We start from the raw sequence: 27,070 nt of genomic DNA on the forward strand, positions 1-27,070 counted from the left end.
AATTCATCCACAACTGCCCCGGGCTCGTCCCCTATTTTGGTCTCTCCTTCCTCTGCCCACCCATTGCAGCAGCTGTCCTTGGCCAGGTGGGGGGAGGGGGGCCAGAGACCGTTACATCCTAGGATCCAGCATTACGTGGACCTGAAGTCTGGCCACTAGGCCAGCACCATTGCACAATGACCAGGACTCCCTGCCCTCAGGGGCTATGAATGCCCCCTGGGCCAGCCGAAGACTCGGAGAGAGAACTGAACTCCGGCCCCTTCCCATAGCAACGCACAGCGCTACCACTGAGCTACCGGGCCCGGACGCCTGTCTTTCTTTCTGACATATCTTTTTTTTTTTCATGCAGAAGAGAAAGAAAAGACTGTGCTAGGCTCTTGAGAAGGGGAGGAAATTGATACTCTGATAAAAGTCTGCCTTTTTAGTTTGAGATCACTTTATTGAGTCTGATTTAAGAAGCTAAGCACCATTCAGCTAAATGTTGAACGTTTCCCTCCGACTCAAATGCGACTGCTGTTGTCTGTGTAAATTCGGCATTACTGAATACAGCATTACAATTTTTAAAAAGTTACTTCAAAATACATTTTTTTTTACAACCTAGAAAATCCCACAAAATAATATGATTTAAACAATAATATCCTCTCTTTCAGAATATAAAATAATTTTCTTGTGTTTTATTTTTTGACTGTTTCTTCCATCATTCTCTCTTTTTTTTACCTCTCTTTCCTTTTCCAGTATTTGAGCCTTTCTTCTTTCCCTTTTCTTTCAGTTATTCCATTTTCATTTACTCCAACTTGTGCTTCTTTCCCTTTTCTTTCAGTTATTCCATTTTCATTTACTCCAACTTGTGGGGGTTTTTTTTTGTTTGTTTGTTGGTCAAGCCCCAGCCTCTCTCTCCCTTTCCTTCTGCATCCTCTTTGTTTCTGAGCCTTTTGCTCTCCTGCATGCCGTGGATCTCCCCCTTGCCTTTCCTTTTCTCCCCCTTGGCTTGTGTCACTCACAGGGTCATTCATCAAAATGCCTTATGGTGTTAACGCACACGATAACGCATTAATGCATGCAATATGTACAATAACGCATGCATTTTTGGAGGGGCGGGATCAGGAAGGAGTTTGGGAGGGATTTAGTAAAATGAGGGGCGGTTTTAACTACACCTTTTTTTTCCTGGAGTTAGGCTGTGTGATAAGCCCGAAATGGCCATAAAGCAATTTGCGATAAACTGTTGGTGAGAGCGAGAGATCAGTGATGTGCTGGTGAGGGCACCCAGGAGCCTCTCGATAAGAAATCTGTAGCACATTGCTAGGCTTTCTCCTCTGCTTCCATTCTCCTGCTTACTGCTCTGTCTCCAGCTCCCTCTTCCCTGCAAACTCTCGCTTTCTCCCACCCTCCTAACCTATCTTTCTCTACACTTCAACAACCTCAGTCTCACTCCCATTTTGTCCTTCTCCCTCTCTTCCCTGCCTCCCCAGGGCCTGAACTTTCATTAGGCAAACTGGAAGGTCGCCTAGAGCGCCAACGTTTTGGGGGCAGCAAAATCCTGTCAGCACGAGACCCGGAGGGTGGGCTGTGCCAGAGCTAACACGGCCAAAAAAAGGGGGACACTGTTCTGGAAGGGGGGGAGTGCTGTACTGGAGGTAAGTTGGGGATCCGGGTGCATGACCGAAGGTTCGCCTAGCACGTCAAATTCTCATGCACCGGCCCTGCCTCCCTCCCCCATTTACCTACTCTCCTTATTTATCAATTTTATAGCCTATTTGTCTTTCTCCTCCAACTCTGTGAATCCCACCATTTCTTTCTTCTTCCTACTAGCCTGTCTTTCTGTCTGTCTGAATATGGCCCGCAGCACGTTCTTCTCACCCTTAGGTCATGGTAATCCCCCTTCCTTGTGAATTTGCTTCCTCCCCCTGCAGAGACCGCATGTCTTTCATGCTGTATTTTTGCAGTCAGTATTTCCACTGCCTTGTGATGCCACTGACCATGACCTAACAGCATGAAAGACCATGGACACTGCTGCCCTGCACCCAGTTCCATGCAGACATAGATAGGTGAGAGCTTGCTCTCAAAATTACCATTCTCCCAACTGCACTGAGAGGTGGATTAAGAACATTTATGGTGACCAAGTCCCTGCTGCTTCCAGGGTTGAGTTAATTTTGTTAAAGCATTGAAATCTAGTTATTTTCACCTTTAAAAAGATAACCCAACCCCATATAGAAATCAGTAAGCTGGAAGATTTATATTTGTCATATGCATACCGCAAGTATTTAAGTATCCACATAAAATGTGTGAACTCCTTGTTCTTGCTGATAGGGGGGGGATGGGACCCTGAGCCTCTCGGTGGCTATATTTGATGTGAGCAAATAAAGATAATTTTTTGGATGGGGGAGGAGGCGGAGAAGAGGGAGGGAACTGTGTGATTATCAGCAACACCCAGAAATATTCATCTACCTATCCCCAGATTACATGATGTCAAAATAATTACTTAAGCAGTGTTTTAAAATTAACATTTCAACCTTATGTGCTCTGACAGTAGCTAATTTCTATTTATCCATTTCACTGTACAACTTTACTGTGCCCTTGCCTTTCTAAAAGGCATTTTTACCCAGGGTTTTCATGTTGTTTGTTTGTTTTTTCAGAAATCACAGATAGATAACGGCATGCCCCCAGGACCGATCATTTGGGCGGCCTCCAGTCATATTGCATAAGGCCTTTATATGTTTCTCGACAGCTATACTCCTCCTCAGACACTAGATAAGCTTAGAGCTCACCATCAACCCTATTCATGTATTTATTACATTTAATGTCTACAGGCACACTATGTGACCTCCATCCACTAGAGGGAGCTCATCGCATACCCATTTTGACGATATTTCCATGATATAATATAACTAACTTTCTGATGATGTCTGCCATTAACTGCTGTACAAAAGGTTGGGAGGCCGTAGGCCTTAAAAGCAGGAAATGTTTGCTGCAGTTGCAATTTTTATTTTTACCCCATATATCCTGCCACATGGGAAACGTCATCTGGGGCTGATGTTCATATTGACTTGGTCATCTCCAGAGCTTCAAAAACAATTTTTTTTTTAAAGTAGTGAACATTTTCTGTTTTGTTTTTTTTGGGGGGGAGGGAGGTTGTGGAGGAGAGGAGAGGGGTTTGAGTGCTGCCTCACAGCATTGTTCCTAATTTCATGGTACATTCACAAACTATGAGCCAACATATCTAAATGATTAATTTGCTTGAGACCCTCATAAAAAACACTTACCTGTGTCTCCCGATATGTTGGAAATCTGGAGATAGAAAACACAAAATGGTGGATCCCTGAGATGCACGCTCAAAATGCTGGTGATCCACAATTTTTCATGAGAGTTTCTAGTGAAAACAAAGCATCATAATATATAGCTGGTTAAACACAGCCCCTGAGGAAGTATCAAAAACCGTGTCTCATGTTCATTTTATGAGGGCCTCAAGCAAATTAATCATTTAGATATGTTGGCTCATAGTTTGTGAATGTACCTGTGGTTCCTTTATAAGTGATCAGGATTTCCACGGACAATTAGGTTCTTTTTGTTGATTGCCACACACTGCTGGTCACCCTTGATCTTTTGCAACTGTAGTTGGTTGTTGGGCTGCAGTTACTTACAGAGGACCTGTTTTTTTAAGATGTCTTAACATCTGAAGGCGATTTTTGGCTAATACTTATGTTGGTCCAAAATGAAAGAAAAATAAAATGGGTTACAATCACAGCCAGCAAAGAATCCAGTTTTCTCTAGGGTCAAAACCACTATGAGAGTTCTTGTCTCCTATCAGGGTTGCATTATTATTATTCAATATAAGTCGTGTGTGTGTATGCGTCTGAGTCCTTGTCGGGTGCTTCTCTGCAGTGTCACCTCCACATGCTGTCCTGGAGTACGTGTGCTCTCGTGTGCCATTGAAATCTCCAGTAAGTCCTCAGGGACGTGGGTTGGTGGGTTTTTTTTTGGGTTAGCTCTATGCCTTCCACGGGCCTTAAATCTTTAGCACATAGCGCAGCAGAGCACCAGCCTAAAGGGCTGATACTGCACAGGAGGGGTTAGGGAAGAAGAGCGCCGGTAAGCGAAAATGGTGTGCTAAACTGGCCCCATTGGTTAAAATGGTAAAACACTGGAATTCCACGGCATGTCAGACTGTCCTGGCAACAAATTAATCGCCGGGTGTCGCGGTCTCGGTCAGGCACGTTCGTTCGGTTTCACAAAGCCGGTCTGTCTTAAACGTAGGGTTGCTGTGCTGCCGCCGGCACTGCAGAGAGAGTGCATGCCACCTCGGGATCCCTTGGAGAATCTTTTCCTGAGTGTGTGACTGGCTTAGTGCCCTGCCAACATGGAAAGAAGCCAGAAGAGGTCAAAGTGCCATCGGATGCATGTGGGATCTCAGACCACGCTGGACGCTTTTAGACTGCTCCTGCCAGACAGAATGATTTCACGGTTTTTAGAGTGCGAAACGGCTTCAAAGATTCCACCATGGCTGCTCTTAAACAAGGCAGACTGAGAACCTGGCTGGCTGGCGGGCTCGTGGGGGTTTACGACAGTCTAAATTTGGATCCAGTTGGAAATGTCTTCACTCTTTCTGAGAAAACGATTTTTCCCACTAATACTTCTTTTCTATCAGCCACTCCATTTATAATATTCCAGCCTGCCACGGGTGAGTGAAGTCTGGAAGTGCCCCAGGATACAAGATGTGTAAGTAGTAGCCTGCAGAGTTTTGCTTCGTTCGTGGAAGATTAATGACTGCAAGAATTGTTTAATACACAAAAATGTCTTTTATACTCATTTTAAAATCAGTGTTGTAACTTGCAAGAATAATAATGTGGTTCAGAAGGGAGTGTATTGACACTGTAATTACTGCTTTTTTCTGAGAAGTTAAAGCTCCTCTGCTTCACCTTATTTCAGTCTGCTCACGTGGGGCATGCGATAATTTGATCATTCCAATTATCAGACGTTGCTGCCTTTATCATGCTCACATTGCAGAAACCTGCTTGGGTTGTTGCTCTGAAAAGCGGCCCTGGTGGGACAAAATAAACAATCCGACAGCTGCAGCCATGGCTTGGCTCATGCTAGTTCCAAAACCAGTATTGGTTCCTGTTCATACCATGTCCTGGTCTTGATTTGGCAGAGATAAATGGTGAGCCTGTATGGGGAACACTGCTCCCCCACGGCAGATAATGGTAACTGGAACACTCAACCCTTCCGCAAAGTCCCTGCCTATCTCATGGCAGTTATATTAACAAAGCATTCGCTTGGGATCAAAGTGAAATAAAGATAGCAGGCTATGTGATCACAAATCTTTAAAAATAATAATCTTAGAGAGAGATTTTTTTTTTTAGCTCACAGAGTTTGTTGAGGGAAATCATGGAAAATTTCATGTCACCCTTTGCGCCCCTTCACTGCTGGTATGCGTGTATGGCCGACGTGAAATCTGTGTAGTAAGACCACCTGTGAATGAAAACCAGCAGCACATGACCCTACAGTGGACTTAATAGGCAGGTTTCACAGCGCTTCAAGGGAAGTGCACCAGGCGTTTGTCTCGAGGGCTGGTTTACGGTGGCCAATGGCCTGGTCCCAGCAGGAGGAACGAGTCTTGGCAAGCTTGGGTTGAAAGTCGGTCAAAGTCTCTTATTCTCGTAGCTCCGTCAGTGGAATGGTTGGAGCCTCAGTGGTGGGGCCGTAGGACGATCTTTAGACAGGCATCGGGAGGCTGAGTTTCTTCCCTTTGAGAACTGCAGGGGAAAGAATGAGAGGAAACGGATGTCACTGCTGTAAAGTCAGATCTGGAAAGCGGGGGGGATGTCCCACGTGCATGCAGATCCCCTCTGCAGGGGACAGAGCAAGACACTTTAGGGTGAGGCATGTCTCCCATACTATTTCCTTCAGGACTAGGGAATTTAGCCAATGCAGAAGAAAATTCACTCATAGTGGCCTATGACACTATGACAGCACCTCCAGTATGACACTGGCTTTCATAGTCCACGACAGCTCCTGAGGTGCTAAGTGGTTACCATATAGTGCTGTGTGAGGATGACCGAGCGAAAGCTTGTGGGCTGGAGCAGGAACCACGCTGCTTCCAGCCTTTTCGCATGCAATTTCAACTTTCATTGATATACTCAGCAAATAATACTTGCAATTACTGCCTACCTTTGCAGTATACCCATAATACAGAGAGCGGCAGGAGCTCCTGGAGACATGGGGGGGGGCCTCCTGGTCCCAGCCGGGCTCTGGCTCTTAGCCTTCCCAGCAGAATCCCGCCCACAGAGCTTGCTCTCTTTATGGGATTTAAGGTGGACCAGGTTCCTAGTCTGGTCACGCACAGGTAATAAGGCCACTGATTCACATGCTGTTCCAATTATTAGCCAATTACAGTTATGCAATCCAAGGCTTGGGCAGGCAAAATGATTGCTTCTAGGTCACACAATGTCTTAGTAGGAGAACCAGGATTAAAATGTAGGATTCCTGACTCTCAATTGTGTACTGTAACAATTAAACAACTAGCCATCCTCCCCTCCCATCACCCTTCTTCCCCCTACCTTTTGTAACGTAGAGATAGAAGAAGTCGCAGTAGAAGATAGTCTGCACTATTCCAGCTACAACGGCAATCTGATCATAGAAGTTCTCCGTGTGATAGCGCCAAATCCAGTTTGCAATGTAGAGAGCTCGATACAAACCCAAAAAGAACAAATAATGGGTGGTGATGGTCTCAGCTTCACCCGTCTTACTGATCATGAACAGCTGAGGCAAGATGGCCACCGATTCCAAGTAAATCGAGAAGGTCCACAGGATCTGGGGGGCATAGAGAGTTCAGAGTTCAGCTTTAATCTGTAACCTTTAAGGACACCAGCAACCAGGCTAAGATATGCGGGAACCTCCTATGAGCTCAGCTAGAGTAACTGCACCTTTCTTGCACCGGCAGAACTGAGAGTTCTAAATTCAACCTTGAGATCCCTGGCTGGAAAAACGAGGGCGCAAATACAAAAGAAGCACAGTGCATGCTGGGAATAAGAAGGACTCTGGACAGTAATGTATAGCCCATATTTTGTGAAGCTGTCCCTATTGAGGGGAGCACAGCACAACATAGGGTGAAATAATAAGATTTATTTATTTATTTAGAAACTTTTATATACCGGTATTAGTGGGGACATCATACCGGTTCACATAATAACTGCAAGCTTGGAAAGTACATTTCAACAGGGAGAGTAACTGGGCGCGGGGGTAACCAATAGGCAGTATGAAGGATAGAAAAACAAGGAAGTCATAACCAGAGAATAACAATTAACAATTTACATTGAATATCTCCTTAATATAAGGAGAGGGCGGTCACCTGGAGGGGGGGGGGGGGGGCGGACTACGGAGGAGAAGGGAAAGCTATTCTGTGTAGGCATGGTTGAAAAGAGTAACCAGACTAACCTATTGGTTAGTTGGTTAGTTTACAACCCGAGTTTAGAATTTAGAATTTAATTTCCAAAAACCCTATTAAGACCCTATTAAGACTGTACTACCTAGGGATGGTTAAGTTAGTGTCACAAATGGTAGTAGTAGTGGGACCCTGAAGTTTGACTGTGACAATGTGGGACCAACACGGTCTTCCAGCATGGGATGCTCTCGGCTGCCTGCCAGTTCTTACCTCCATAGGGGCAAACTCGTAATTCTCCAGAAAAGAGAGCCCAACAACAGGGATGAGCAGGAACTCCAGGCGGAAGGTGTCATTCTCACTGTTGTACGTGTTGCGAAACTTTCCATAGATCAGATAGATAGTAAAGTAACTGCACAGCAAATAAATGACCTGGAGAAGGAAAATTAAGAAGTAAGGGAACTCTTTATGGGAATTGTAGCTGTTCTATTTCACACCAAATTTCTACTACTACCGTACTACTACCACCCCTTATAATGTCTATAGTGCTGTTTAAAAGGCTGGGTGCAGGGCTGGTTCAAGGCTACAGCAATCAGGGCAACTGATTCCTGGGAGCCCCTAGCGAGCTGAGGGGCAGCAGCAGTCAGGCTTGGCTCCTGATGCTCCCTGCATCACTTCTGTCCATGCTGCGGGCTTTAAATAAAAGCAGATTGTTTGCTTGGTTTTCTGTCCCACAGCAGGAACTGAACCATAGGATGCTGAAGCTTTCCCCATGCCCCAAGGAGAAGAGCTGAAGTGCACTGCATGATGAAGGAGGAGATTTTTCTATTTGGCAAAAAAAAAAAAAAGGGGGGAGGAGAATTTTTTTTTTTTAGTAGCCAAGTAAATGTGTGTGTGTGTGTGTGTGTGTGTGTGTGTGTCCAAACATTTCTTAAAGTGAGCCTGGCCAGATGCATGGGTATTGAGGGTCACAGACTAGGAAAACAAATTGTTCACAGATTCGCTATGTACACATATAGGCATGATAAAATGGTTATGTGAATACCAAATGTGAGAAAACTGTATTGTAGCCTCCGGGAAACCTAAGATCCAAAGAGAGCAGTGCTCTATCAGCCGATAGGGGGTGTCCTGCTGGCTGATCCGCCAGCTTTTCGTTAAGGGGTGAGCTGTTGCCACTGGAAGGGGCTCATTAGGAATTGGTCAATGTTCTTAGTTTACAAGTGACTGGCCCTGCGGGTACGGAATGAAAAGTGAGCCTGTAATTCCCACTTTCTCACTTCTCCATCTTCTCCTACCCAAGTCTTCTCCCTGCCAGAGTGGCCTCCTTCTGCTTTATCCTTTTCCTAAGCTGCCTCTTTACGACCAGTGGAGGAGCTGAGCTCACAGTATGGACCTCTACTGATGTGCCGGTGGATTTAACGGTGGAGGTCTTTACTAGCCTGTGACAAAAACCACAGTGCGGGTCTCTCTTCAGCAGAAGCTTCCTATTCTTTGAAACCCCTTCACCCCCCTCCCCTCTACATTTGTTCTGCACATCTCTTACCTTCATTACGGTATTGTAGATCGATATCAAGATGGTGAACAAGTCGAGATAGCGGGTGCTGAAGACCAGAGCAAAGAGAAGCTGGCTCTTCCCTGAGATTCCTGCGTGAAAGAGAGAATCGGACATGGTGAGGGACTGCCAGTGGTAGGGAGCTGCCCTTTGAGCCAGACAAGGCTGCTGGTACAAATACCAGGTTAGGCGGGATAAGAGAAATGGTCAATGACAGGAAAGGAGGGACAGGGTGACAGAACATCCGCAGGTCAGACAGCGCAAGAAGGCAAGAACATAAGAACATAAGAAAATGCCATACTGGGTCAGACCAAGGGTCCATCAAGCCCAGCATCCTGTTTCCAACAGTGGCCAATCCAGGCCATAAGAACCTGGCAAGTACCCAAAAACTAAGTCTATTCCATGTAACCATTGCTAATGGCAGTGGCTATTCTCTAAGTGAACCTAATAGCAGGTAATGGACTTCTCCTCCAAGAACTTAACCAATCCTTTTTTAAACACAGCTACACTAACCACATCCTCTGACAACAAATTCCAGAGTTTAATTGTGCGTTGAGTAAAAAAGAACTTTCTCTGATTAGTTTTAAAAGTGCCCCATGCTAACTTCATGGAGTGCCCCCTAGTCTTTCTACTATCCGAAAGAGTAAATAACCGATTCACATCTACCCGTTCTAGACCTCTCATGATTTTAAACACCTCTATCATATCTCCAAAATATGGGGTCATGATAGAGATGGTACAAGAAAAAAGGCAGATGAAGTCTCTGCAACAAGAGAAAACATAAAAATTCAGTTTCAAATGCTAAAGATCCAGAAGACTGCCCTGTGATTTTTTTATAATACCAAAGCCTAAGGCCTCAGAGGCCAGGGCAGGTGATTACATAATGGCTAAGGGTGGCCATGACAAACCCTGTACAGATAATCAGACGTCAGGAGCCACCAAGACGGGTCACAGAAAAGAAAGGGCCATTAATGGGGGGGAATCATTTTATTTTTCACCATGAGTACTATTGCTTTAATAACAAGTATACATAACTGTAACACAAGGTAAAGAATATACCGTAAATATCTAGGTAATTGGATCACAGAAGATGGAAAATGTCTAACTGAAGTAAAAAGAGGACGCAAAAAATGACTTGTGAGACTATAAGGAGGAGCTCAGATTTAAATCTACAGAAAAGCTCCTGAGCACGTGGCATCTTCTCAGTGGCAGGATCCGGAGATGGAACATGAACAGCCATGCATTGTTTTTTTTGGCTTCGCTGTTTCCTCCTGTACTTCTGACTCAGTCCGAAACAGGGCTGGGATCCAGTTACAACTACCTGGCCCAACATACTTTAGTTCGGCCATTGCGAAGACAGTCCTGGGCCGAGGGCCAGGGGCCAGAGCTCATTCCAGGATAACCCTGCAATCCTGGGCCCTTAATCCAACCCTGTAGTGTCGCCATTGTGTAAGGATTGGGACTCCCTGCCCCAGGGACTCTCCACAGCATCCCCAGCCCAGGGAACTGAATTCAAGTCCTGCACGTAAGTACAACACTGCCGTCTGCTACTGAGTGACTGGGACAGCCAAAATGCATGTATTTGAAATGTGATGTTATACAAGAACTCCAAAAATTAGCTGTAAATGTCATTTCCACGTAAATATATAGAAATCACTGTTACAGATAAACGCAACCAAAAGTGGTGTGCACATCAGTACAAATACAATCAATACAAAGCATCCATTTCAAAAATATAATCCATGTAAAAACAATCAACACATAAACACAATTTACCAACAATGCATTCCACTTTTAAATAACATTAACATAAAATCAATACAATGTAACAATGGCCTCAAATGAAAACATAATAGGAGGTGGAAAAAAAATCCCTGAAATAAAGCCGGATCCAAAGCAAATTAATTTTTATTTATTTATTTAACAGGTTTTATAGACCGTCGTTTAGTTACTACTTTCACAACAGTTTACAAACAATAGGAAAATGAATACAACATATTTGTAATAACATTAAAAGTCATAAAAACAGATGAACACAGTTGTTAATAATAAAATAATAATAATAAGTAAAAAGATAAAATAAATGATAGATAAAAGAACTAATAGATAAAAAGGTAAAAGCACTGACGTTCATTAAGATTTGCTGGTCAAATCCTTATAGGCTCTGGTGGCATATTTACTATTTTGGCACCAAAAGAGCATAACAGAGGGCAAAGGAAATAGAGGACAGCAGAAGTCAGTCAATGTTCAAGATCTGGAAACCTGGGTAGGCAAAAAGGAAGGTTGGGCAGCGAGAACTAGTGCACTATAGTTGCCAATCATCATACTGGAGCTGGCACTTCATGATGATAACGACACGTTACTGCTACAGAGTGTTGCAGCTTACAGGTCCTGGTTCAGAAAAGATCCTTCACGTAAGCACAGACTGGGGGAATCCCCTTTACAAAGAAGATCTCAGATTATTCCTTTAAAATGACTGCATAGCTCTGAGTGCCCGGGTTTCCAGATCTTGAACACCGACTGCCTTCAGTCCTGATCAGATGTGTCACGGAAACGTCACCACTGTCCAATGCTCCGATCCAGGCCAGCACCTGGGCTGTGCTCTGAACTCCTCCCAGCAACAAGAGACACCCGTGGCAGCTCTCAAACGAGTAGGAGCCCCCTTTCTGAGAACAGGTGTAATCATGCATGCCTCTTCCTGGAGAGTGGTAATTAATGGGCAGCATGCAGGAGGTGGATAGCTGGGCCCTGCTTGGTGCAGCGCACACAGTACATCCTCATCTTCCCCCATCTTTGAGTCCTTCCAGCCTCTGTCTTACCCCCAGGCCGAGTGATATGCAGACAGCGTGCAATGAGCACCGGATGTGATTTGCCCTAGGTGTTGGGAGCAGCAGCAGGGGAGGAGATCTGGCAGTCACGTTCCACAGCCAAAGTAACAAACTGAGCCAGTTGCCTACACCACAGCCTTCTCCTGCCCTTGCATATAGAGGGAGCTGGTCCATTGTTACAGGGTCAGGAGTGGGTTTCTGCCCCCCCCCCCCCCTCTCCCTTTGTTTTAAAATTGGGAAGAGACACAGGTTGGGCTTTCAGTGCTTCGGCTGCTCTTCTTTTGGCCACAGGAGTCCTCTCCATGTCTGCTCTGTGTATCCCACAAGGGCTGGTGTGCCACACAGCATTTTTGTTAATGTAAGGGTGTCTTTGGCTTGAAAAAGCTGGCAATTAATTACCTTCTTCCCTGCACAAACTAAAGGACTTTAACAGTGGTTTTCCATGGCTATTGACCATCAGGATTTAGGTGACATTTACCTATTAGGCAGCCTTTAAGAACAAAGGACCTGATTCAGACTGTTGCAGTTGGTTCATATCCCTTGCATCTTATCCTCACGTTATTGATTGCTGTATTGACCAACAAGTAGCTAACCTCTAAATCTGAGCTTCAGTTATGGAGGGAGACCAGCTTTTTAATTTTCAAACATTTATTTACAGAGTAATTGAAGAAACAGAAAAAGCCTATTGTAAATGTTGAGACAAAATAAGAATACTGCACAGATAATTACTGAGTCCTGTTGGTATAGCTTTTGGTTCAAATATAGGTGTAAAAAAGAGTTAATGCACCTCAAAGATTTACGCCTGCTGAAAGCAGGCGTAAATCTAACAAAGGTGGGGGGGGGGGGTTTAGATAGGGCCGGGGGATGGGTTAGGTAGGGGAAGGGAGGGGAAGGTGCGGGGGTGTAAAGAAAGTTCCCTCCGAGGCCGCTCCGATTTCGGCCTCAGAGGGAACAGGCAGCGTGCGCCGGGCTCGGCGCGCACAAGTTGCACAAACGCGCCGACTCCGGATTTTATAAGATATGCGTGGCTACGCCTGGTGCGCGAACAAAAGTACGCGCTTGCGTAAATTTATAAAATCTACCCCAGAGTGTGTTGCAGGCCCTGTTGGAAGACTTTACGCAGTCTTGGCTTCTGATTCTCCCTGCAGGATCCATTTTGGTACCTATACTGCTTCAAATGGAAGAAGCAGGACTCCAAATAACGTAATGCACTGAAATGTAAAGTTGTGTACAACTGTTTAGGAATCTCTAACTGACCCAACCTCTACATGGTTCAAAGTTAAACACCACAAAGGAATGTGGAAAGACGAGTAAACACAGCAAGTTAAACACATCAAGCGAACAGGTGTGTTGCAGAAAGATCTTGCATATGATCCATAAACCTGATAATGTGAACACAATAAAAAGGCAATACTGCATCTTTCTGCAATTTGTAATGCTAAATTACTATTTATTTGCAGATTTTAATAGATTAAAATAATAAAACAGTGAATATGGCATCTGCAAAAGTTTGGACACCCTTCCAGTTGCATTATTAACAACTTTTTTTAAAAGTAGTAATAAAGTCCAAAATGTTGCTTCACTTCAATTGTTAGGTGAATAAATACCCTGACCCTTCTAACCTCTCAGGTTGTAATGGTTGTTCTGTCTGTTTCCTACAACTATAGGCTGCTTAAAACAGCAGTTGTCTGAGCATTTGAAAATGATGATAATTCACACTTACAAAGCAGTTGAAGGCTATAAAAAATATCCAAATGCTTCCAGCTAGCAATTTCCACTGTCAGAAACATTTTTAAAAAATTGAAGTTACTTTGATTTTTTCAAATCAAAGCAAGATCTAGAATACCAAGAAAAATCTCTGATAGAACCGTCCAAAAACTGGTCCGATTTGCAAACAGAACCCACAGATCTGCTGAAAAGTTTAGCTGACACTGCAGTAGTTGTCCACTGGTCGAGAAATGGAAATTACAGTATCTTGTGTGGTTGCAGCCAAACAGATCAATTTTGTTTTCATCAGTCCAAAGTACTTTGTTTTGCAAAGTTTCAGGCTTATCAAGGTTTTGTTTTGTAAACTTTAGACAATGACAATTACTTTCTAACAACTCTCTTCTGCAGATCATTGTTGTGTGTACGCAACACTGTACTGAGAACCTAACAATTATTCCAGTGTTAGCTAAATTTTTTAGCAGGTCATCTGTGGGTTCTGTTTTGCAGACCTGACCAGTTTTCAGACAGTTCTATGAGCCAATTTTTTTGGTCTTTCTGATCTTGCCTTGACTTCAACAGCTTCATGTAACTTCCATTTCCTAACAATGCTTCTGAGTAGAAACTGGTAGCCGTAAATTTTTAGAGATTTCTTTTATAGCCTTTCGCTGCTTTGAAAGAGTAAATTATCTTCATTGTCAAATGCTAGAACATCTGCAACTTAGAAGAGCCCATGGTTGTTGAAAGTAGACAGAACAACCACAATCTGAGAGAACAGAGGAGTTACAGCGTTTGTTCAACCATGTAATTGACTCATTGAAGGTCTAATGAGTCAATCAACTGTTTGGGCCTTATTAACAACTTTATTTAAACAGTAGTAACGACTGAACTGGAAGAGTATCCAAACATTTACACATGCCATATTTACTGTTTTATTATATTTGTTGAAATCAAATGCTCATTCCAAACATCCGATGAACATTAATTAATAGGTGAATATTCAAAGGAATTACGGATGTAAATGTAACATACTATTGTAGCAATTTTCAAAAGCAATTTACCCATGTTAAGTGCACTAAATGCGGGTAAAACCTATGGACAATTCAATGGCATATTTTGTAGCAATTTTTTAAATCTCACACAGGTAGAGTGCATTTACATTTGTAAACCCCAGTTTTAGGCATGTAAATGTTTTTGAAACTTACCCCCTAAGTAAAGAGGTTGTGTCAGCTTCTGTTTACTTAGAAAGTCACCGAAACATGCAGTTTGACCAGATGTGCTTAAATGTTTGCACACAGCTGTAAGTTCAAAAGTCTCCCTTCAGAAACTAGGTCACTTGGCAGATCTGAGGATTTACTGGTAAGATCAACTTCTGACAAATCCAGTTGAAAATCAAGCGTCAAACCAGAATAATAAATCAATTTATCGGTAATCCTCCATTGACAAAGGCATTTCACAAATGAGACCAGTAGAGTTAGAAAATACATTTTGCCATGAAGAGATGGAGATTTAGAGAAGAGATGGAGATTTAGAGATGTTACTGTTAAAAATGGAGGCACTCAGTATTTGTTTTTTTACATTTATATTCTGCCTTTGCATAATAAGCTGAAGGCGGATTACAACAACCATAATATGAAAACAATAAAAATACAGAACAACCTACATAAGTTCATTATTGAAACTAAAAGGAATGCAACTGTGGCCCCTGTGTGCCACACAGATTTTGTACGTGCTACGTTAAAGTGGAGATTTGTTGTGATGGCTGGCCGTGGGACCACGCAGCCAGCCACACTTACCCCCCTGAGTCAGGCCCATCTTCTTCGCGGCATCCTGGAGCTGCCAGCATTGTTTCCCTCCTGTGCAACAGGGAGGCAGGACTGCTGCTGCCGCACTGCCTGCTCTGACTTCCTCCAGGCGCACGCGTGGCTTGCCGCAGAATTTAAAGGGGCTGCGGCGGGAAAGCTTCCTGCGGCCCCAGATGTTCACGTCAGCAAGAGGCCCTACTTAAGGCAGCCCCTGCTGCCCAAAAATAGCCTCAGCAACAGGTCACACTCTTTGAGTCTACTTGTTGCTTCTCCATGTTCCTTCCTCTGCCTTCCTGGCCCCGTGATCCTGTCCCGGACTCGCTCTCCTGCTCCTTGGATGGTTCTTCTGGTTTGACCCTGGTACATTCTTCGGATTTTGTCTGTCTGCTGCCTGCCCCTGACCCCGGCACGTCTGCTTCTGCTTTTGCCTGTCGTCCTCCTGGATTCGTCGCTCAGAGACCCACGCCTAAACCCAGCCGGCCCCCGGTACCCAAGGGCTCAACCTGTGGGGAATGAGGGTTAGTAGTGGTGAAGGTCCAGTTGGGTCTCTGCATTGCTCTTCTCTGCCTGCCGACGGCAAGAGACCCGCGGAGGGGATCTCCTGCTGGTAGCGTCAATCCCACCTCGGCCCAAGGGTCCAATCTGCAACAGATTTTCCTCTTAAGGAAAGTCTGCGGATCTGCCATGAAATAATGTGAGAAGGTTTTGATGCAAAGGGTTCATCTGTTGGTCAGAGGATGTTACAGACAGGTTGTTACAACCCCTTTTATCACTACATATCGCCCATCTGGTCTAGCATCACAAGGATGTAATGTTTACCACTATCGAAACCTCTCATGATGTTATCTGTTAGCGCAAGCAGTAGCGTCTCTGTGCTATAGTGTTTTCGGAAGCCATGTTGTGATGGATACAGGATATTATTGCTATCTAGGTGTTCTGCAAGTTGCTTTTGTATGTTTTTTTTCTATTAATTTTGCGATTAGGGGAAGGTTTGATACTGGTCTGTAATTGCTTAGGTTTAAGTTGATCGCCGTTTCTTTTCTTTAAAATCGGTTTAACTATTGCCCCTTTTAGTGTCTCTGGCATAGTTCCTTCCTCTAAGGATAGATTCACGATCTTTGCTAATGTCGGTGATACTGTGTTCACTACTCTTTTTATGTCTATGGTTGGTATTGTGTCATTTGCATGTGGGGCGGGATTTAGTTTTTTTAGCCTTGATTCGATTTCTAGTTCTGATGTTTCATTGAATGTCGTCCATGGTATAACATCTCTTTTTTTCATTTTAATTTCTTGTTTCATTGTAATTGGAATTTTAGTTTTTAGGTTCTTGATTTTGTCATTGAAAAACGTGGCTATTTCATTACATCTATTTACTGGTAGGTTTTGTGGAGAGTCCGCTTTGTCAGTGGTTAGGTTTTTTACTATGGTAAAGTACAAATACAGCTATAAAGAACCGAAATCCAACAATCTTGCCCAAGGAGTCACAAGAAAAAGATAAAAAACATAGAAACAAAGAAATGACGGCAGAAGAAGACCAAACGGCCCATCCAGTCTGCCCAGCAAGCTTTCACACTTTTTTTTTTCTCTCACATACTTATCTATTTCTCTTGGCTCTTAGTAACCTTTTTTTATTCTATTTCCCTTCCACCCCCGCCATTAATGTAGAGAGCAGTGTTGGAACTGCATCTAAGTGAAATAGCTTAATTTAGTTAGGGGTATTAACCACCGCAATAAGCAAGCTACACCCATGCTTATCTGTTTATTCAGACTATGTAATTCAGTCCTTGTTGATTGTTGCCTGAATATAGATCCACCTTTCTTCATTCCCCCCTGCCGTTGAAGCAGAGAGCCATGCTGACTATGCATTGAAAGTGAAGTATCAGTCTTGCTCCCCTGCCGTTGAAGCAGAGGGCTATGCTGGATATGTGTGAAGTGTCAAACTTCCTCTCCTGCCGTTGAAACAGAGAGCTATGCTGGATATGTGTGAAGTGTCAAACTTCCTCTCCTGCCGTTGAAACAGAGAGCTATGCTGGATATGTGTGAAGTGTCAAACTTCCTCTCCTGCCGTTGAAACAGAGAGCTATGCTGGATATGTGTGAAGTGTCAAACTTCCTCCCCTGCTGTTGAAGCAGAGAGCTATGCTGGATTTGCGCTGAAAGTGAAGTATCAGGTATTTTTTTGGTTTGGGGTAGTAACCGCCGTAACAAGCAAGCTACTCCCCTGCTTTTATGTGGTTGCAAATCCTTTTTTCCACATTTCCTCTTGCCATTGAAGCATAGAGCAATGTTGGAGTCGCATTATTGAATAAGGATATCCATCTCCAGGTAGTAGCCATCATTCCCTCAAGCCACCCCCATGCCTCTTCTCTTCATTCACATCCTCTAGACTTTATGGATCCATAGTATTTATCCCACGCCCCTTTGAAATCCTTCACAGTTTTGGTCTTCACCACTTCCTCCGGAAGGGCGATACAGTCAGTTAGAGCACCAAAGACATTCTTCTTGGTGACACAAGTAGCAATGCACCTGAACTGAAAAAATTGCAAAAAGTAAAAAATCTGTTAATCCATCAGGAACTTTTGCAGAACTGCTAAACACCCCCCCCTCCAAACCCCCCCCCCTCCAAATGCACAAACAAAAGAGAAAAACAAGCGGACATCTCTTGCTGTAGACATATTAACCTTGATGCTCCAGTAAAAATAGCAGCATAAAAAATAGAGAAAAGCTAAACCTGTGAACTCTGGATATAATCCATGCTGCGTTACATGTTTTTAAACAAAAAATTAACACCTTAGCAGCTAGCACATCTGTTGCCTTCCTTTTAGACAATATTCCCTGACTAGCATACTTCAAGATCTCCATGACTCAAGAAGTGTCCTCAGTTAACTGCGCCACAAAACTCTTCACAGAGTCCATAGTTTGAAAGTTGTGGCATTCACCCTTGTGCCAAATTCGCAACCTTGAGGAATATTGAAGAGCAAATTTGATATTTATCTGCCCTAATAAGGAACTCAGTGGAGTAAATTCTCTGCGATAAAGCACAACTAGATTGGAATAGTCTTGAAAGATGAGAATCTTGTTATTTTTGTGTTGTAGATTCCTCTTTTTATAGTAGGCTTACAATATGCATTCCTTGTGCATCTAGAGTAGAGGCTTCACTATTATAATTCTCGGATTCGATCTGTTTGCTGCTTTAGGTTCTAATCGGTGCACATGCTCAAAAATCAGATTAGAGAGGCCTAAAGCAGGGAGCGGCCAGTCCTCCATTAACACGAGCAACTCAGCATCAAGCACATCTTCAGCTACTCCTACAAACTGCAGATTACATCTCTGAATCCAGTTCTCGAGATCATTGATCTTTTCATCATTTTCAGCCATAACTCTTTTCTAGAGCTTGAACCCATCATTCCAGTTGTATACTATCATCTTCAACAGTAGAAATTCAGGATTCAGCATTATCCAAAGGTGTACCTATATCCTGTACTGATTAGTGAACGTCATCAATTTGTGATGAAATTTGGTTAAGTTTTGCCTCCATGGCCTCCCCCACTGAAGCTGTTAGTTTGGAAACCAAAGCCACATCAGGCAAGTCTGATACACTCTCATCCTTCATGTCAGCCATTTTACTATCAACCGGCTTGAGCTTGTCTTTGTCCTTTTTCACTACGCTCACTGACATTGTTCCAGCACTGGTTCAGTAAATCTGTTCACAGACCATCAGCAACCCTCCAAAGCAAAAAAAACCAACATCCAAAAGGTATGCCAACCAGCAGAAAGAAACTAAAATAGGAGCTCAGAAGCACACGTCTTACTGAAACCACCACATCAAATCTAATAAATAAATAAATAAATAAATAGACATTACGTGAACCACCCCCACTCCCAACCTAGGGATACTTAATTAAGCATGGACTCATTCATTTTGTCCTGGCAGCTTAGGTTCCTAGACAAACACACAGCTTAGGGTCCTAGACAAACACACAATTTCTGATCCAAGAGAGAAAAACCCCCCCACAATATCTTCGCCCTAGAAATATGCACAATGGGATCCATATTCAAATGCTATTTAGCTGAATAGATCCAGCTAAGTGGTGGCCGCTGAATTTCCAACTGAAAAATCAGTTATCCGGCTAAATAGTTAGCTGGATATTCAGTGGGCAGGCAATGGGCATAACTGTGTGGCATTACCTATCCAGCTAACTTAGGCCTGGATTTATCAAAATGCACTAAATATTGCATGTGATAGGAAAAGGGGCATGTAAGTGCCAGAATTGTTGTATTTCCTACCTATAACCACTGGGGGGAGGTGGGGGGGGGGGGGGGAAGAGAGAGAGAGAGACAGACACTACTTATAAGGCCCTCATACTAGGTATGTATTTATACCTCTATATGAGGCCCATCTAGCTACTCGAGGTGAGGTTTAGGTATTAGTGTAGGGGCTGGGGCCACTTTGACATTCAGAGTGCGAAGTACGAACAGAACAGTGCTCTCTTGTGAAGATTTGATGACCTTCGGAGTGAGGAAACTCACCCAAAAATGAGATTTGTGCAGTGTTCTCTCAACCTAGCTTGATGGACTCTCTACCTGGGTAACATCAAGCTAGGTTGAGAGAACATTGCACAAATCTCATCTTTGGGTGAGTTTCCTCACTCCAAAGGTCTCTCTCTCTCAAGGTGTAGTTAGAATCCACATTAAAGCTGTACAATATGGCTTTGCAAATTGTGATGCCAGCCCACTTGGCCAGAAATCCCGCCCCTAATTTGCATCGCATCATGCGTTATGTTGTTTAACGCATGCGAAAACGCCATATAGCACTTTGATAAATGATCCCCTTAACCAGATAAGTAGCAATATTCAGCCTTATTTGGTTAAATTAACCGTATGAGTTAGATGTAGCCACAGTAGGTCCAAAGTGAACCAGATAAGCTTATCCAGCTAACTTTAATACTTATCAGGGTATATTCAGCGGCATTGCTGTGCCGCTGAATATCCTGTGTAAGTTAGTCGGATAAGTCTTATCTGGCTAACTTACATAACCAGATATATTTTAATATTGGCCCCAGAGAATCTATTAAGAAAAGAAATGCAGTCATAACACCCAATCCCCTGAAACACACAACTCTCCACCATGAAGATACACATTATCCTCCTGAAAAGATATGAAAAGTCCTCCCTAGAAACATACAATTCTCTGAAAACACACACCACTAGAAAGACACATGCAACCCCCATGAATATTCACAAAATACATCTGGGGTGTGCATGAGTAAACCATGTTGCTGTATGTCATGTCATTTTGGATTTATTTGTTTATATCATTTCATTTTCCCATGTATATCATTTGTTTTGTTTTAGCAGAGGCTATATTTTGACAACACACGTACTTTTGGATTATTGTATCCATTTAGTAAAGTGTTTGACTAGCACACATTGAAATGCTTTAGAAGGTGCTGAAATGTTTCAGCTCACACTAAAATGAGATAAAGGTTATAAACAGTATTTTGTCAGTTTTTTATATCATTTTGAATGGGAAGTGACACAAAACAATATAACAAACATCAGTGAGGTTTTCCTGTCATTTAAAACCACAGCACATTCCTAAAACACACATACAATCCTGCACTTGAAGCATACACATAACTTTCATAAGAATAGACACTCGCACATTCACGATAAAAACACGGGCAAAATCCTCCAGTAGAAATACACACATATAAGCCCTTTAAACAAATACACAATTCTCCCTTAGAAACACCCAACCAGGGCTTAATTTGTAGACAAAAAGGAAGTAGAACTGTAGAATGGGGAGAGGAAGTGGATCTGGGCCTGGTGTGACCTGTGTGAGGGGGCGGGGCCGGTATGAATTCTCCCACTCTTCCAAACACACACGCTCTCTCTCTCTCTCACACACACACACACAAATGAGAACACTCTTCCTCCTTATCCCAGCGATTCTCCATCCCCAGCCATTCTTCACTTGATGAGCACTGGTGAGCGAAGGATGATTGGGGGCTTGAGCACTGCTGAGAGCTAAGAATAGAGGATCACTGGGGTAAGGAGGAGGGTTCAGAGAGAAAAGGACCCCTCTTTCTCTGTCTTCATGCTCCTTCTCCTCCTTGCCCTAGGGATCCTAGTCCTTCATTCCCAGCTTCCCCCCTCATGAATCCTTAGGCCAAGTTCTCATCCCTAATTCCTGGTAATCCTCGAGCTCCCCCTGCCCCCACCTCCCAGAAAATTATTCTCTCCAGCAGCTCCTCTCCCTCCCTAGCCAATAAGGCTCAGGCCTCTTTGAGCCAGAATCAGCTGGCACTCCTCGGCTTTGGGGGATGAGGGCACAGTGGTGGGTACCGCCCGCTCTCCTCAGTAAGGGAGGGGGGCCTAGAAATAAAAAGTATGGTCTGCTCTTTGCCTCCTTGAAAGATAAAAGATGCTTTCCTTACTCACCCCTTCAATCCCCTTCCCTCATTCACTCTGTCCTCAATTCTCTGCCTCCCTCACACCTCAGTCCCTCTAATCCCCTCACTCACACTCCACAGCACCTTTGGTCTCATCACTCACTGTATCCCCCTTCTCATCCACACAACCCACAGCTCCTCTGATCTGCTCTCATCTACATCCCCTCACTCACTCGCTCTCCCCTCCGTCCAGTCCCCTCACTTATGCTCCTGACTCTTCTATATCTCCTCACTCACTCTTGCCCTTCCCCGCACACTCTCTCCTTTCCCTCCGTTTGATCACTAACTCTCTCCCTTTCCCAGTGTAGTCAGCAGGAGCAGAGAGGATGGGACCTAGGAAGCCAGCATGATAAGCAGCAGTTGGGCCAATAAACCGACACTCAGTTGTGGCAGAAGCATTGGGGCTGACAAGCATTCATCCCATGTGTCTTCGACCTTGGCCATTCTCCCTCACAGTCACCTTAATTGTGCTGGGAAATTGCACACAAATCAAAGCTGTGTGGTTGCTGCTGACTCAGGTAAGCAGCTCCAACACTCTGCTCTGCTTCCTGCAGGACCTGGTGCCAGAAATGATCTCTGCCACTACGGGCTCTGATCCATTTCCATGGGGGGAGGAGGAACTGAATTACACTGTCAGCTCTACTCTGCTTCTGTTGCGACCGTCGCTGCCCGACGTCTCCACCCCGCCCACCTTACCTCTGTGGCGACTCCCTCTTTGCTTGCTGGATGTTTGGCTGCCGCGGCGTCATCTTGCCGCCCTCCTCCGGCGTCCCCGGACCAGCAAGACGCTGCACTCCGCCATGTTTCCCAGAAGCCTAAGGGTGTGCGCGCGGCACAGCCCCGACTCAAGTACCAGCAGTGGCGCGAACCTCAGGGGCGTCCCCCTGAGATGATGCATCCGCACCGGATACTTAAGGTCTCTGAATTCGCTAACTAATCGAATTAGCAAGGAAAGTTTCTTATGCTCCTAGCTACTCTGCCGCCTCAGACTTACCAGGGATACCCGCTCCTCGGGGGCCTCGTTTCTCTTTTGCCTTTCAGGTCGCAGTCTGGAACTAGTACTCGCTTCTCGAGGGCCCATGTTCTTGGACCTGCTACCAAATACTACTTCTGCCAGGAAGTCATCGCTGCCTACAACACCAGTGAGTTACCATCCTTCTCTCAGAGCTTTTCCTGGAACCAGTACTTGCTCCTCGAGGGCCTACTTCATTCCAGCTCCTGGTCTGCTTCAAGAGACTATTGTGTGAGTGTTACCTTCAAGGTTCTGTTCCTGAACTCTGCATACCCTGCCTACTCACTATACTTAGTTTCTCTACAGCTCAGTTATCCAGGATCGCTGTTCCAGTATCTGAGGGACTACAGCCCAGCTGGGCGCTTCCAGCTCACTACTGCCACCTCTGGTGGTTCAATATACTGTTTAATAAAAGAACTAGTGTGTGTCTGTCTCCATACTCTGAGCCCCTCAGAGTGGTGGTCCCTCTTGGGATCTTCCCCCCGGGGGCGTGGTCATCTGCCACCGGCCCAAGGATCCACCCACAACTATCCAAAATGATAACAGCTTCCTTGCATCCCAAAAAACATTGTTCTGGATCGTTCCACCAGAAATTAAGACCTAAGTAACAGACTCAAGAGGGTGTTGAGTCTAGTTTGAAAGATGTGAGCAGCAGTGCCAAGCAAGACCAGGGCTGAAGCCGTGACAACGGGCAATACTGCTCACAAGTTTCAAACCTGTACTGATTTAACCCTTTCTCGTGTCCTTTGGTCTGCAATGACTGCCTCAGGGTCACCCCCTTCCCTACAGAACAGGAGGGAAGAGGGGTCAAGAAAGAGGGAATAGGGGAAAGGGAGAGCTGGATTAGTGGGGCAGAGTGACTTTTCTCTGCTCTGTCTGCTCCAGGTTCATCCCCTCCTCTCCTCTTCCCTGCAGGCTACTTGGATGGGAGGGACTAGAGCAGAACACCCCCCCCCCCCGGGCTGCTCTGCCTCTTATGTCTGAAAAGAAGTGGCGGGGACTGTAACCTATCATTAAAATTATCCATTGTACCTGAAGACTGGAGGATAGCAAATGTAACCCCAATATTTAAAAAGGGCTCCAGGGGCGATCCGGGAAACTACAAACAAGTTAGCCTGACTTCAGTGCCAGGAAAAATAGTGGAAAGTGTTCTAAACATCAAAATCACAGAACATATAGAAAGACATGGTTTAATGGAACAAAGTCAGCATGGCTTTACCCAGGGCAAGTCTTGCCTCATAAATCTGCTTCACTTTTTTGAAGGAGTTAAACATGTGAATAAAGGTGAACCAGTAGATGTAGTGTACTTGGATTTTCAGAAGGCGTTTGACAAAGTTCCTCATGAGGCTTCTAGGAAAAGTAAAAAGTCATGGGATAGGTGGTGATGTCCTTTCGTGGATTACAAACTGGTTAAAAGACAGGAAACAGAGAGTAGGATTAAATGGACAATTTTCTCAGTGGAAAAGGGTAAACAGTGGAATGCCTCAGGGATCTGTACTTGGATCAGTGCTTTTCAATATTGGCCGGATTTTAAATCTGCTGCACGCATAAAAATCGCCACTTATGCGCTGCTGCATGCATTTTAAAAAGGGCCCGGCCACGCGTGTAAATGGCGATAAGCGCATAAGGGCCGGGCCCTGACAAATGGGCGGGTCAGGGGGGTGGGGATAGGTGGTCCCGGAGCCTCATGCGCCGGCCAGCTGCCAGCACGCGCAACTTACTTTAGATTGGGCCCCGTAGTTACTTGAAGAAAAAAAGGTAAAAAAAAAGGGGGGGCTTTAGGTGAGGAGGAGAGGAGAAGGGAGGTTAGGGTAGGGGGAGCCCCAATCTCATCGCTGTGTGAATTTGCAAAATTTTACACCCCCCCCCCTTGCACGCACTGCCCGCACATATGCATGTGGATGATAAAATCTAGCACATATGTGTGCGCGGCCCATGTATTTTATACCATGCGCACTCCCGCGTGCACATGTTATAAAATCAGCACATCCATGTGCACGTGCATCTTTTAAAATCTACTCCTATATTATAAATGATCTGGAAAGGAATATGATGAATGAGGTAATCAAATTTGCAGATGATACAAAATTATTCAGAGTAGTTAAATCACAAGCAGATTGTGTTAAATTGCAGGAAGACCTTGTGAGACTGGAAAATTGGGCATCAAAATGGCAGATGAAATTTAATGTGGTTAAGTGCAAGGTGTTGCATATAGGGAAAAATAACCCTTGCTGTAGTTACACAAGGTTAGGTTCCATATTAGCAGTTACCACCCAGGAAAGAGATCTAGGCATTTTGTCGATAATACATTGAGATTATTGGCTCAGTGTGCTGCGGCAAAGAGAATGTTAGGAATTATTAGGAAGGGAATGGTGAATAAAACAGAAAATGTCATAAAACCTAATTGTTGTTTTCTCTTCAATGTCCTCAATTAGTTTTATGTAACATGTTGTTATAATCTGTAAACCGGAGTGAAGGCTACTCTGCTCTACCTCGGTATATAAAAAATGCTAAATAAATAAATGGTGAGACCGCACCTTGAGTACTGTGTACAATTCTGGTCGCCGCATCTCAAAAAAGAGAAGGTACCAAGGAGGGCAACCAAAATAATAAAGGAGATGGAACAGCTCCCCTATGATGAAAGACTGAAGAGGTTAGGGCTGTTCAGCTTCGAGAAGCGATGGCTGAGGGGGGATATGATAGCGGTCTAGAACGGGTAGATGTGAATTGGTTATTTACTCTTTCGGATAATAGAAGGACTAGGGGGCACTCCATGAGGTTAGCATGTAGCACATTTAAAACTAATCGGAGAAAATTATTTTTCACTCAACGCACAATTAAGCTCTGGAATTTGTTGCCAGAGGTTGTGGTTAGTGCAGTTAGTGTAGCTGGGTTCAAAAAAAGTTTGGATAAGTTCTTGAGGAGAAGTCCATTAACTGCTATTAATCAAGATTGGCTTAGGGAATAGCCACTGCTAGTACTGGCATCAGTAACATGGGATCTACTTAGTGTTTGGATACTTGCCAGGTACTTGCAGCCTGGTTTGGTCTGACCCAGTATGGCAGTTTCTTATGTTCTTATAACTGCCTTCCAGACCCTTCCTCTATAAGTTAAGCCCTGCACACAACCCTCATAAGAACACATACCATCCTCCCCCAAGCACACAAACATCCCCAAGGAAAAGCACACACTCCTTCACATTTGCAACACAGTCCTCCCTAGAAAAACATTCTAATGAATCACATTCATAACCTCTCCTCCAAGAAAAATGCACAGCGTGATTCAGAAGGCACGTTTGCACGGCTTTTCTCGGTCTAACATAAAGCTTTTTCCATTTGGTTGTGACTTTCCCTGACTGATACTAGTTTCTCCGTGTGCCACGTCACACAGTCCTTCCTCAACTTGCCCAAGGCGGATGCTGGAGAGCAGCAGCAGAGGGAGGCGATAAAGCCGAGAAATGCAGCTTCATGAAAGAGGGCTGGTGAAATCTGAACCAGGAAGAGTGACCGAAAGGCAGAGAGGGACAGAACCGAATGGGATAAAGACATGGGGCGAGAGAGCAAGACAAAGTCTGGGGAGAGTGGGAGAAACACAGAGTAATGAGAAGATGCAAAGGAAAGTCAGCAGAGGGTGGAGATGTGAAGAAGGAAACTGTGAGAGAATAGGGGAAAGGGCAGAGAATAGAATAGACAGAGAGAGGTGCATCTCTGTCCCCTAAAACCTCGTTACTGCTCAGTTGTCACTGGCTTTCCCTTTCTGCTTTCTGTTTCTCTCTCCCTCCCTCCCTCCCCCACCCATCTTTTTTCAACTTCAGAAAGAGGTGCACGCCACTTTTTACAGGCTTGCAAGTAAGCGCTGGTGTGCAGAAATCAAAGACATCACTCCCAAGAACAAATCTCCGAGAGCGACAGCCCCATCAGCAGGACGGCAGAGAAGGCTGCCGCTCGCACAGCCTGCCCGGCCCATCCTCGGCCAGAACTCACCAGCGCAAGACTTGGTCTTCCACATTTTGGCCATCAAGATGAGCATGGCTAGTAAGTGGGACACATCCCCCAGGATCCGGAACACGTTCATCGCTGCCCGGCACGGGGCCTCTCTCCCCCTCCCCGCCCTGCAAAAGTCCCAACTTTCTTGCCTCTTCCGAGCTCACCGCTCCGCTCCCCCTCTTCGCACTTCGCCGCCGGAGAGTTCGCCTCCCGTGCTGGGATTGCACCCTGCAAGCCCGCCCTTCCCTCCCGCCAGCCTGCAGGCTCTGCTCTAAGCGCCCTGCCGGGGGAGCCCGCCTCTCCCTCCCGGGGATCACAGTGACACTTCCCTCTCCCCTCAACTGATCTTCTGCC

At 44.7% G+C, this 27,070-nt stretch overlaps 1 protein-coding gene across 1 annotated transcript; it reads right to left on the reverse strand.

Annotated features, from left to right (window-relative positions):
* Positions 1–288: 288 nt before the first annotated feature.
* On the reverse strand, positions 289–27,070 carry KDELR3 (KDEL endoplasmic reticulum protein retention receptor 3). The gene is made up of 5 exons (XM_029590226.1): positions 26,714–27,070; positions 8,919–9,019; positions 7,649–7,807; positions 6,555–6,807; positions 289–5,750 (listed from the first exon to the last, which is right to left on the reverse strand). Exons 1-5 carry the CDS (start codon positions 26,802–26,804, stop codon positions 5,710–5,712), a joined length of 645 nt encoding a protein of 214 aa, XP_029446086.1. The 5' UTR covers positions 26,805–27,070; the 3' UTR covers positions 289–5,709.

Source organism: Rhinatrema bivittatum, chromosome 2, assembly GCF_901001135.1.
Source record: "Rhinatrema bivittatum chromosome 2, aRhiBiv1.1, whole genome shotgun sequence".
NCBI classification, from domain to species: domain Eukaryota; kingdom Metazoa; phylum Chordata; class Amphibia; order Gymnophiona; family Rhinatrematidae; genus Rhinatrema; species Rhinatrema bivittatum.

What these genes read in the sequence shown, in the direction of transcription:
- KDELR3 (XM_029590226.1), bottom strand. Translation starts at nt 26,804, where the DNA reads ATGAACGTGTTCCGGATCCTGGGGGATGTGTCCCACTTACTAGCCATG. An exon ending in TCTACAATACCGTAATGAAG is followed by an intron (nt 7,808 to 8,918) that starts GTAAGAGATGTG and finishes TTCCTTCTCCAG; the next exon opens with GTCATTTATTTGCTGTGCAG. An exon ending in CTATCTCTACGTTACAAAAG is followed by an intron (nt 5,751 to 6,554) that starts GTAGGGGGAAGA and finishes TTTCCCCTGCAG; the next exon opens with TTCTCAAAGGGAAGAAACTC.